This window comes from Theropithecus gelada, chromosome 9 (genome assembly GCF_003255815.1).
Source record: "Theropithecus gelada isolate Dixy chromosome 9, Tgel_1.0, whole genome shotgun sequence".
Taxonomy (NCBI): domain Eukaryota; kingdom Metazoa; phylum Chordata; class Mammalia; order Primates; family Cercopithecidae; genus Theropithecus; species Theropithecus gelada.
Window position 1 is genome coordinate 96,490,205 of NC_037677.1, and position 13,461 is coordinate 96,503,665.

The 13,461-nt window shown below is 44.4% G+C and overlaps 1 protein-coding gene across 1 annotated transcript in view; it reads right to left on the bottom strand.

Moving 5' to 3' along the window:
* Positions 1–13,461, bottom strand: part of DNMBP (dynamin binding protein) — a 124,964-nt gene that overhangs the window by 65,904 nt on the left and 45,599 nt on the right. The window contains exon 4 of the mRNA XM_025397447.1: positions 3,892–5,883. Within this exon, the coding sequence (XP_025253232.1) occupies positions 3,892–5,883 (1,992 nt within the window). The remainder of the gene's footprint in view (positions 1–3,891; positions 5,884–13,461) is intronic.

Consider the following 13,461-nt stretch of genomic DNA (forward strand, 5'->3'; position numbering starts at 1 on the left):
TACTGTGGCACCACCTAGTGGAGCTGTGAGAAGAGGGCCAAAATCCTCCAGACCCCAGAATGGTAGATCCACCAACAGCTTGCATTGTGTGCCTGGAAAAGCCACAGACACTCAACATCAGCCCGTGAAAGCAGCCGGGAGGGAGGCTGTACCTGCAGAGCCACAGGGGCAGAGCTGCCCAACACCATGGGGACCTACCTTTTGCAGTGGCGTGACCTAGTTGTAAGACATGGAGTCAAAGGAGATCATTTTGGAGCTTTAAGATTTGACTGCCCCACTGGATTTCAGACTTGCATGGGACCTGTAGCCCCTTTGTTTTGGCCAATTTCTCCCATTTGGAACAGCTGTATTTACCCAGTGCCTGTATCCCCATTGTATTTAGGAAGTAACTAACTTGCTTTTGATTTTGCAGGCTCATAGGCAGAAGGGACTCGCCTTGTCTCAGATGAGATGTTGAACTGTGGATATTTAATGCTGAAATGAGTTAAGACTTTGGGGGACTGTTGGGAAGGCATGATTAGTTTTGAAATGTGAGGACATGAGATTTGGGAGGGTCCACGTGGAATGATATGGTTTGGCTGTGTCCCCACCCCAATCTCATCTTGAATTCCTATGTGTTGTGGGAGGGAGCCGGTGGGAGGTAACTGAATCATGGGGGCAGGTCTTTCCTGTGCTGCTCTCGTGAGAGTGAACAAATCTCAAGAGATCTGATGGTTTTGAAAAACGGGAGTCTCCCTGCACAAACTCTCTCTTTGCCTGCTACTATCCATGTAAGATGTGACTTGCTCCTCCTTGCCTTCCACCATGATTGTGAGGCCTCCCCAACCATGTGGAACTGTAAGTCCATTAAACCTCTTTGTTTTGTAAATTGCCCAGTCTCTGGTATGTCTTTATCAGCAGTGTGAAAATGGACTAATACGATATCTAATGCAAGAATTGTTTACAGGTTTATCTTGAAACTTGTAGGTATAGAAAGTGATGGAGAATCTGGAGTTTGCTAGGGCTCTGGGAATGTAACACCCAGCCAAGTTTCCCTCAGAATTCCTTTTCAGGGACTCTGAAATCAAGGTATCTGGCATTCCCCTGAGAGCTCAGGTACTCATATTAAATGAACATCTTTTTGAGGACTTGTCTAAGCATCTACTTTGGGCTATAGCTTGAGGGTAAATGCTCCTGCTGTTTAGTACAAGCAACCCAGAGGCCTGGCTCCCTAGCTATCCCCTAATCAATTACACCAAATGTACTCTAGGACCCCTCCTACCACACCATCTCTTAGTCTGCAGTTCCCTTAGAACTCTGCCCATGTACATAACAGTCCTTTCCTGAGAATATTTTGAATAGAGGTTTCCCTCTCTTTCTGCTACACCATCTACTATCCATCTTTCAGAAGATTACTTGATTTCTAATAATACTCTTACTAGAATTTTTTTATTCTATTATTTCCATTCACTTTTACAGACCTAAAGTAGAAACGGAGGGAGGTAGCTATGTGTGCTCAGTAGGCCATCGTGATCTTGATCCAGGATCTCTGGATCACCATTCTGCTTTTATCTCTTATTAGTATCCTGCTATTCCTAGACCCCCTGGGTTGCTTTCTATTATTGACTTTCCTGATGACATGTAAGTTCAGAGGTCTCTGGTACACAAGCCAAAAGTGACATGCATTCATGTTCTTGGGCCCTAGACCAATTGCTGTTGGTTGCCTCCCTCTCGTACTCTTCCTATTTATAAATTTTTTCTCCTGTGAGTCTGGTGAATATGAATGAAGTCTCCAGAGGCTGATCACTCCCAAATTAAGGGAAATAATTTGAATATTTCAATGTTCCAGGTAGGAAGTGGTGAACTATACTTGTTAGAAACATAAGCTTAAATCCCAACTCCCTTGGCAAGTCACTTAATCTCTTTTCAAATTTTAATTTAATTTTTTTCTTTTTTTTTTTATAGACAGGGTTTCTCAGTTGCCCAGGCTGCTCTTGAACTCCTGGGCTCTAGCGATCCTCCTACCTCGGCCTCCCAGGGATTACAGGCTTGAGTCTACTCAATATCTATGTCTTAGTTTCCTCATCTATACAGTAGCCATATGAATTATCACTGTACCTTTAGGGTGGCTGTGAATACTCTTCCTGTAAGCAAATTCTAACACATGCTTACTAATATGGTAATAAATGTTAGCTATTACTATTATTAAACTCTACTCCCTTGGCCAGGTGTGAGTATCCCAGCACTTTGGGAGGCCAAGGTGGGTGGATCATTTGAGGTCAGGAGTTCGAGACCAGCCTGGGCAATGTGGTGAAACCCCATCTCTGCTAAGAAATACAAAAATTAACCAGGCGTGGTGGCATGCACCTGTAATCCCAGCTACTCGGGAGGCTGAGGCATGAGAATCACTTGAACCCGGGAGGCACAGGTTGCAGTGAGCCAAGATCTCACCACTATACTCCAGCCTGGGTGACAGAGTAAGACTCTGTCTCAAAAAAAAAAATAAAAAGGAAAAAAAGAAATACACTCTCTGGACAACAAAGATACAACATGGAGTTTTCTCATGAGTCTTAACCTGGAAGTCTTTAGCGCTTAGTAGAGCCTGATTAAAGAAAGTTGTACTTAGGGACTTCCCATCTGCACCACTGTTATGGATGCCATAGCAGAATAAGAGACATAAATGTCCTGGAGGTATATGTGTTTCTGAGGTATGAGATTCTTTGATTCTGTTTTTTGTTTTTTGTTTTTTTTTTTTGGGGAGACAGGGTCTCACTCTGTTGCCCAAGCTGGAGTGCAGTGGCGTGATCATTGCTCACAGCAACCTCTGCCTCCCAGGTTCAAGCATTCCTCCCACCTCAGTCTCCTGAGTAGCTGGGACTACCGGCATATACCACCATGCTTGGCTAATTATTTTTGTATTTTTTTGTAGAAGCAGGGTTTGGCCCTGTTGCCCAGGCTAGTCTCAAACTCCTGGGCTCAAGTGATCCACCCATTGCAGCCTTCCAAAGTGCTGGGATCACAGGTGTGAGCCAACGCACCCGGCAAGGTTTGAGATTCTTTATCTGAGCAGCAAATGAAGTCAGGAGGCTACAGCAGTCATAGGCTCAAAACAGAGTCAGAGGCTCAAGATAGCCTATCTATAGTGATGAAATAAGAAATTAGGTAGTGAGGCTGGACACGATGGCTCACGCCTGTAATCCCAGCATTTTGGGAGGCCAAGGCGGGTGGATCACTTGAGGTCAGGAGTTCGAGACCAGCCTAACCAACATGGAGAAATCCCATCTCTACTAAAAATACAAAATTAGCCAGGCATGGTGGTGCATGCCTGTAATCCCAGCTACTCAGGAGGCTAAGGTAGGAGAATCGCTTGAACCTGGGAGGCGGAGGTTATGGTGAGCTAAGAGCTTGCCATTGCACTCCAGCCTGGGCAACAAGAGCGAAACTCTATCTCAAAAAAAAAAAAAAAAAAAAAAAAAAGTCCAGGCAAGGTGGCTCATGCCTATAATCCCAGCACTTTGGGAGGCCGAGGCAGGTGGATCACCCAAGGTCAGGAGTTTAAGACCAGGCTGGCAACATGGAAACCCTGTCTCTACTAAAAATACAAAAATTAGCCAGGTGTGATGATGGCGCACGTCTGTAATCCCAGCTATTTGGGAGGCTGAGACAGGAGAATCACTTGAGCCCAGGAGGCGGAGGCTGCAGTGAGCCAAGTTCACGCCACTGCACTCCAGCCTGGGCAACAGAGTGAGACTCTGTCTCAAAAAAAAAAAAAAAAAGGAAACTAGGTAATGAAAATGTAAATCATTTTTTGTCCATCGAGGATGGTAACATATCCCTAAAAAGTATGGGTAGGCTGTTTCTGGAACTTGTGGGTGTCAAGAAACAAGTATATATTATTTCTTTGTCACTTACCTCTTAGTTGCTGGAGTTCCATATTCAAACTTTCAATGTTACTTTCACAGAACTTGAGATCCTCGAGGGTCTCTGCCCTTGATGATTCATCCTGCTTCTCCTCCAGCATGAGGTTTAGCTCTTCTTGAGCTCTACTGTACATATCCAAGTCCTGCTCCATTTCCTCAATCCTCACCAGCACTAAGGGGCATGGGGAGGTCTGGTCCAGACTCCTTCCCATATGTCCGTGGCCCTCCTTTTCTAAGGTCTCACAGGTAGGATGGTGTCGAGATAGGAGCTTGGGGGATACCGCATTCGTTCTCTGCTGTGCTGAGGGAGGCAGGGGAGCTGGGCGAGAGGGTCGCACCACCAAGGGTGGTGCAGGTTTTAGGTTCTGGTCAACCAGCAAATGGGGATAAGCGGATACTGGAGTACAGGGACGAGGTGGCGGTGGCCTTAGGGCCTTTCTCCTTTCTGGCAGCTCCTGCTCGGTGATTAACTTTGAGGAACCTCGAACAATATCCTTCTCAGAGTTAAAGTCTGTGATTGAAAAGTGGCGTAAAATTTTATCTGACTCTGTGCCGGGCCCTGCCAAGCTCTTCTCAAACTCGATCAGCTGTTGTGTCAGCTTCGAGTCCAGGTCAGTGCTGCCATCACCCTGTGAATGTGTTGCTGCTTCCATAACAAGCCTCTGGGCTTGCAGACCAGGCTTCATCTCTGATCTCTCTGAGACGGAGTAAACGCTGGATGTGTGGTGCTTTTTAGCATAACTAGCTATGTCGTGGAGCTGAGGACTCGACTGGCTGGGTTTGACTACCCCTGAGGCTGAAAGAGAAGAGCCCCTGTAAAGAGGGAGCACTGGCTTCTGAAGAGTTTTTAGCTGGGAATACATTCTTTTGGGAGGTAGGCTGGCGTAGTCTCTACTCCTTGCTTCTAGGGGAAGAAGGTCAGGGTGCTGTTCTGAGTGCGGGTGGCTCCCTCCCGCTGTAGAGTAATACTGGCTTCTCTGCAAGCTGGGATGAAAAGGGACCTGAGGTTGGGAGGAAATACCATTGACTACCTCTGTAGGGTCAGAGGGGGGAGAGTCTGTGGCAAGAGGCATTTCCCACTCCACGCCTGGGCTTCTCCGGGGCCCCGCAGCGGTGCCCTCATCCTGATAAGAGTTTCTGTCTGCTTCATACTCTGAAGTCAGATGACCCAGGGGAGAAGTAGGTGCTTCAGAAATAATGCAGTCAGGCTCCTCAGCCTCATGGTCACTGGTTTCATGTCTTTGTTCCTCCACTCCTAAGGAGTTCTCCAAACAATCCAAAGAAGTTTCCGGGATCCTGGAAAGGCTGCCTTCCTGGGGCAGGGTCATGGTTTCCTCAACCCGTGTGTCAGGATGTAATTTCACAAATCGGTAAGGAAAGATGCCTGTCCTGCCCTTCAGGGATCCTTCCAGCCAGCCATCTTCCAAGGTCGCCAGAATTCGGATTTTATCTCCGACCTCGAAATCCAGCTCATTCGGCTCCAGGGCTTGGAATCTGTAGAGGGCGACCCCGTAGGTCCCTGGCTCTTCCTCATCCTCATCCGGCCCTGTCTCTTCTTCTCCTACAGGGGTATCTACTTCACCATTAACAATGCAGTCATCGGGATTTCCAGAACTTACCGACTCATCCACAGTCCTGAGGGGCCCCAACAGCTCTACAAAACCTTCTGGAAAAATGCCTCTTCGGCCCTCTAACTCCCCTTCAAACCAGCCTGGTTCAGGAACTCCAATAATGGTGATCACATCCCCTTCCCTGAAGTCCAGCTCTTCATCCAGCTGTGCAGAAAGCCCCATCAGGGCCCGGGCTTGTCCCATGGAATATTCCGGAATCTGAAACAGGGCACTCTGGGAGTGCCACTGCCGGCTCTGTGAGGAGAGGCAGAGCTCACGGACACACGAAGACGGGAAGAAGCCCCGTGCGCCCCAGCAGCTTCGGCCCTGCAGCCAGCCTGCAGTGGGAACGCCATCGAGAATCACCAGGTCACCTAAAGAAAAGAGGAGCAGAGATGGTGACCTCAGTCATCACCCAGCAGAACATTATCACGACTAATAGTGCAACGTCTCATTTTAAACAGCTATCAAATTCAAGGAAATAGAGTTTTATGAGCATGAACAATTTTGACAATTTATTGAATTGGAACAGCTATATAAACCTGTAGTTTTCAGAGTTATACATGGAACCCTATGGGTGGGTCTCCAAGATCCTAGCAGATAATCTGTGAGGTCAAAACCATTCTCATAATAACACTAAGACTTTATCTACATATTTTACTCTGCTGACTTTTGTAATCGCTGTGAAAAAGCAATGGTGATTAAATTGCTGGCCAGTTAGGTGCAGTGGCTTACACCTGAAATTCCAGCACTTTGGGAGGCCAAGGCAGGAGGATCGCTTGAAACCAGTTCAAAACCAGCCTGGACAACATGCCAAGACCTTGACTCTACAGAAAATTTAAAAAGTAGCTGTGCATTGTGGCTCCTGCCTGTAGTCCCAGCTATTTGGGAGGCTGAGGTGGGAGGATAGCTTGAATCCAGGAGATCGAGGCTGCAGTGAGCCGTGATTTCACCACTGCACTCCAGTCTGGGTGGCAGAGCAACACCTGTCTCAAAAATAAAAATAAAATGGCTGGGCGCGATGGCTCACGCCCGTAATCCCCGCACTTTGGGAGGCCAAGGCAGGCAGATCACTTGAGGTCAGGAGTTCAAGACCAGCCTGGTCAACATGGTGAAACCCCATCTCTACTAAAAATACAAAAATTAGCCGGGAGTGGTGTCATGTGCCTATAGTCCCAGCTATTCGGGAGGCTGAGGCAGAAATTAAACTCAGAAGGCGGAGGTCGCAGTGAGCCGAGATCACGCCACTGCACTCCAGCTTGGGCAACACAGCAAGATTCCATCTCAAAAAAATAAATAAATTTTAAAAAATAATTAAATTAATTAAAAACTGCTGGCAATTCATAAGCAAAGGCAGTAGCAACAAATTACACGAATAGTCACTGTATGGTCATCGTATTCTTCACAACCATGTACTCACAGTTTTTTTAAAAGCCAGTTTCAGTTAAGAGGCAATACAAATTATGCATTGTGTTAAATCTCAACCCTTAAGAACAATTCTTTTGTAATATTCTGTGTGACAATATAGGAATTACACATGAAGCACTTTTACTGGCTGAAGAGAAGCACTTGAGTAACTGAGTTATATGCCTGAACCATCTGTTTATTTTCACATAACACCATTTTATGTGCAAGAATGAATAACAGACAACTATGTTTATTCAGACTTAGATATCTGGCAGACATTTCCTCCAAAATGAAAGTGAGTCTGAAACATCAAGGAAAACAAATTACAGTATTTGTTGCCAATGATAAAATTCCAACTTCCGAGAGAAAAATCAGAATTTTGGAAAACTTGTATCTACTACCACTGGGTTGGCAGCTTTCCCATACTTAAAGATTCTTCTGATGAGATAGTAACAAATACGATTTTTTCATATTGTATATTGAAATGGTCAACATTTGGAATAACTGAGTAGCTAACTAAATCAATACTTCCCAAATGACAAATGCATGCTGGTATAAAATTATTCATGGCTAAAAGATTCACTCCAAAAGCAAGACAGATTAATGAATTTTAGTGTAATATTATGAAAGTTCACCGATGTAGCTTCAGATCCCACACTGCAATTAACTTATAAGAAATTACCACTCGTTGAATTTTGGTGCAGTATCAACGATGAATATTTGCAGTTATTGAGAAGACTATTAAAATACCTTTTCCCATCTCCCATTGCATATGTGTGTAAAGCTGGATTTTCTTCACATAATTCCATGAAAACAACATATTGCAACAGATTGAATACAGATGCAAATAGAATCTGGTTTTCTTTTAGTAAGTCAAACATTAAAAAGATTTACAAACATGTAAAGCAATGTCATTCCTCATTAATTTTGTTTGGAAAGCTATACTTATTTTTCATAAAAATACGTTATTTATGTTAATATGTAATGGGTTTTTAATGGATTGATAAACAAGTTTTAAAAATTCCCAGTTGTAATAGCTAGTATGATAAATATCAACAGAAACAGCCCACATAAACAAAAGCTCTTTGGGAAAAATACAATAATTAGCCGGGTGTGGTGGTGCCCACCCGTGGTCCCAGATACTTGGAAGGCTGAGGTGGGAATCACTTGAACCTGGGAAGTCAAGGCTGGCAGTGAGCCATGGCTGTGCCACTGTGACAGAGAAAGACACTGTCTCAAAAACAAAAACAAAACAAAAAACCCCAAAAAAACAAAAAAGCTCTTTGGGGTCTCAATAACTTTTAAGAGTATACAAGGAGGCCAGGTGCAGTGACTCACACCTGTAATTCCAGCACTTTGGGAGGCTGAGGCAGAAGGATTGCTTGAGCAGAAGAGTTCAAGGTCAGCCTGGGCAACATAGCGAGACCTTATCTCTATTTAAAATAAAAAAAAATTAGCCAGTTGTGGTGGTGAGTGCTGTATTCCCAGCTACTTGGGAACCTGAGGCAGGAGGATCGCTTCAGCCCAGGAGTTTGAGCCTGCAGTGAGCTATGATGGCACCACTGCCCTCCGGCCTGGGCAACAGAGCAAGACCCTGTCTCAAAAAAAAAAGAAAGAAATCTTCAGTAAAGGGTTCTGTGTTGGAGATGAAGGGTATGGGCAATGAATGTTCAATCATGTTCTCCAGAGGCCTTCTTGAACTATCCCTGTCCTGAAAATATATTATAATGAGATCTTAAAAGAAGGTACCAATAATCACCATATTTGTTTTTGAAAATAACCAGTTTCCAGGTTATCCTCACAAAATGTAAGCTGAACAGTTAGCATCTGTCTTATTGTAGAAGACGCTGAGGTAAAGAAAGGATAAGAGCACAGTATATGTTTCTGGAAAAATGAAATTAAAATTCAGTTCTATATGATTTATGATTTAATTTAGAAAAATTACTCTAATTTTATAATCAATTGTTTTACAACAACCTCTTAATTATCTGATTATAAGCTATTCATTTGTAGATTATCCATTTTAATCTTACAGTTAGGATTAAAGTTAATCTTACCTATACTTTTATACTTAAAATATTCTTCTCACTCAGTACCCAAGTCAGACGTGCTCAAGGAATGCACCTGGCCTGGGTAAAACAAGATCTGGGTAGCAAAGCACCTGGCAAAATCCTAGGAGTCATTTTATAGTCAAGCACATTGGAAAACCGGGTTATCTTTTATGCTCTTGATTTTTATACGCTCTTGATTAAAAAAAAAAATAGACCAGGTGCGGTGGCTCAGGCCTGTAATTCCAGCACTTCGGGAGGCCGAGGTGGGTGGATCACCTCAGGTCAGGAGTTCAAGACTAGCCTGGCCAACATGGTGAAACCCTGTCTCTACTAAAAATACAAAATTAGCTGGGCGTGGGGGTACATGCCTATAACCCCAGCTACTCGAGAGGCTGAGGCAGAAAAATGGCTTGAACCTAGGAGGCAGAGGTTGCAGTGAGCTGAGGCAGAACCACTGCACTCCAGCCTGTGTGACAAGAGCGAAACTCCATCTCAACAACAACAACAAAAAACTTAAGTCTACTCAGGCAAGGTGGCTATTGCCTGTAGTCTCAGCTACTCATGAGGCTGAGGTGGGAAGATTGCTTGAGCCCAAGAGTTCAAGGCTACAGTGAACTATGATTGGACCACTGCACTCCAGTCTGGGTGACAAAGAGAGACCCTGTCTCTCAAAAATAAAATAAAATAAAATAAATAAGAAAAAAAAAACACCAAACCTAAGTCTATCTTATCTTCCCAAGTGGGTTACAGGTTTCTTAATGATAGGTACCACCTTCTCTTTGGTATCTCAAGAGTCTGGTATGATGCCTTTTGCATAGGAAGCCCTTGATGTTCATTTGCTAATGATGATTACTCTTCAGCTCCCAAATAAAGTCATTACATTCTGCTTTCCAAACTGACTTTTGCTGCCAATTTCCTTTTTTCTTCTAATTCCTTCTTTCAAAATATTTCTTCCTTCTTTTTTCTTTTTTTTTTGTGGAGACAGGGTCTCACCCTATCACCAAGGCTGAGTGCAGTGGTGCAATCATGGCTTACTGCAGCCTTGACCACCCAGGCTCAACCGATTGTCCCACCTCAGCCTCCTAAGTAGCTGAGACTAGAGGCATGTGCCACCATACCTAATTTTTATTTTGACAGGGTCTCACTATGTTGCCCAGGCTGGTCTTGAACTCCTGAACTCAAGTGATCCACCTGCCTCAGTCTCCCACAGTGCTAGGATTTCAGGTGTGAGCCACTGTGCCCGGCCTCTTCCTTCTACTAATTGCTCTATGCTACGACCCTGGTTCAATTCCCACCATCTCACCCTTTTAAATCTTGTCTCCGGTCATTATTTCTTCAAGTCTACCAAATAATTCATGACAAATCAAGATTATAAATATACCAGTTTTATCATCTCCCTCCCCAGGCCAAACTTTTACCATGAAGCACAAGGAGCCTACTGCTAATGGCTTCTTCCCCAATAATCCTATTCTTATTACCCAAAATATACAAAATATAAATTTGCTCTGAACACTCTCTGTAGAGATTTACTCAGCTACCAAAAGACTTATGCTTTCACCCCAAAGCAAACTTACATTCATGATTATCCAGTCATAACCTTCCCCTTCTCCAACTATCCAATATTATCTCACCTATGATACGAGACCCTATTCCACACAAGGGGGCTTTCACTGTTACGAAGCCACATCATTATTAACCCCAAAGCCTTACTCATGTTACATTGTCTCTCCATCTGAAACCTTGGCTTGCTTCTCTAAAAAACCTTAGAAGCTCACATTCATCTTGGCTGTCTATAGCCTAGAAAAGAAATTATTGTCTACATCATGAATTCTGATACTTGTATTTTCATATACTATACAGCACCTAACATAAGATTTTAGACTGAGAGAGAGGTGCCCAACATATTTTCACAAATTTGATATTATTTTGTTTCAATGTTCCCAAAAAATAGGGTCTTGATCCTGTATTTCTACATTCCTTTAACTTATGATTCCCTATCCCTTGGTCAGAAGTTGGGTCCTAAAAAATCACAAGGCTGGGCGCGGTGGCTCACACCTGTAATCCCAACACTTTCGGATGCCGAGGCAGGGGGATCACAAGGTCATGAGATCGAGACCATCCTGGCTAACACGGTGAAACCCAGTCTCTACTAAAATTACGAAACATTAGCCAGGCATCCTGGCAGGCGCCTGTAGTCCCAGCTACTGGGGAGGCTGAGACAGGAGAATGGTGTGAACCCGGGAGGCGGAGCTTGCAGTGAGCCGAGATCACGCCACTGCACTCCTGCCTGGGCGACAGAGCGAGAAGACGTCTCAAAAAAAAAAAAAAAACCCGCAAGTAATTTTCCCCCCTCTGGCCCCAGGGCCCCAGGGACCAGAGGGAATGACTGGTGATTGACTGCTGTTCAGACACAATGGGCCTCTTTGTGAAGAGGAAGAATAAAAGCGTGCCATAACTCCCACTCTGCTGGCTTTGAAATGAACTGGCTTTCTTAAAGCTGTAGAATTATGATATTTTCCTGGTTTTGCCAGACCCCATGAACCCATATAATAAGGCTTGTTTTCCTGTCTATTTTCAGCAAGGTAACTGTTTTGATAAGCTTTATTACCTGATGGACTGCTATTTTATTGGTTATTTCTACATAGTAAAGGTGAATCTTCAAAAACATACACAATTTAGAACCTGGAAAGTACTTTAGAAATTATTTCGTTCAATGCCCTTTTTATTTTAAAATTCATTTTATTATTATTATTATTATTTTATTTATTTTTTTTTTTTTGAGACAGAGTCTCGCTTAGTCGCCCAGGCTGGAGTGCAGTGGTGCGACCTCGGCTCACTGCAAGCTCCGCCTCCCGGGTTCATGCCATTCTCCTGCCTCAGCCTCCCTAGTAGCTGGGACTACAGGCACTCGCCGCCTCGTCCGGCTAATTTTTTGCATTTTTAGTAGAGACGGGGTTTCACCGTGTTAGCCAGGATGGTCTCGATCTCCTGACCTCGTGATCCGCCCGCCTCGGCCTCCCAAAGTGCTGGGATTACAGGCGTGAGCCACCGCGCCCGGCCCATTTTATTATTTTTTAAGGCAGGGTCTCAGTCTGTTACCCAGGCTGGAAGGCAGTGGCTCAATCACTGCACATTGTAGCCTCAACTTCCCAGGCTCAAGCAATCCTCCTGCCTCAGCCTCCTGAGTAGCTGGGACTACAGGCGTCTGCCACTGTGCCCAGCTAATTTTTTTTTTTTTTTTAATTGTGGAGATGGCCTTTTGTTGTCCAAGCTGGCCTCAAACTCCTGGGCTCAAGTGATCCTCCCACCTAGGCCTCCTAAACTGCTGAGATTAAAGGTGTGAGTCACCATATTCTGCCTCAATGCCGCTATTCTATAGCCCTGTTACTGATGCATAAGTCTCTGTTTTTCATCAGAAAGAGTCATACAAGCTATTCCCCTGGGATCCTAGGTGATTCCTTAGGAACGGATCACTTTTTCCATTAGATCAGTGTCTCCAAAATAACTAGTGGTCATTCCCAGACTTCTGAAATACCAATATGAGGAACTCCTGGAACAGCAAGACCAGATTTTGAGAACAGAAAAATAGGAAGTGTGGTGACCCTTAGGGTCAGCCTGAGCCTTCAACTCATGCACAATTAATCCCAGCCACACTGCTTGTTGCTTCTGGTTGGATTTTTTTATTTGGACAGGAAATGCATTAGGAATAAAATGATAAGAAGGAATGCAGGTCTTCTTAGAATCGGATATGAGCAGTCTGACTGCAGTCCTAGGTTCCTCACGAACTCCTTTTGGGACTCTCTCTAAATGCCGGGGGAACCGCGTGCTTTATGCAGCCTGACCACATACAGTATTTTACTCAGGTTTCCATACGAGCCATGTCAGAACTTCCTTCCTGAGAGCTCACATTCATGGCATCACAAATTTACAACACATGTGCTTTGACTGATAAATACCACTGGTCAATTTATTTTCTATTGGCCTTTTGTTTGAGGGGGCAGGTGATCTAGAAACATGAGGTTATGGCCAAGGGATGAGCATTCTGTGTTATGTGAGGCAATTATTAGTGATATTCTATCACTTGTCATAATATGCACTAACTTTTTTCTCTCCTCTTTCTCTGTCTTTTCCTTGTCCTAGTCTCTTTTTGTTTTTGAGACAGAGTCTTGCTCTGTCGCCCAGGCTGGAGTGCAGTGGTGCGATCTCAGCTTGCTACAACTTCTGCTTCCTGGGTTTGAGTGATTCTCCTGCCTCAGCCTCCTGAGTAGCTGGGATTACAGGTGCCTGCCACCGCGCTGGTGGAGATGGGGTTTCACCATCTTGGCCAGGCTGATCTCAAACTCCTGACCTCGTGATCCACCCGCCTCAGCCTCCCAAAGTGCTGGGATTACAGGTGTGAGCCACTGCGCCCATCCTCCTTGTACTAATCTCTTAACTGCTTTTGTTCTTTGCTCCCCTCTGCCCCCCACCTTTCTTTTCTCCTCTCTGTTTTTT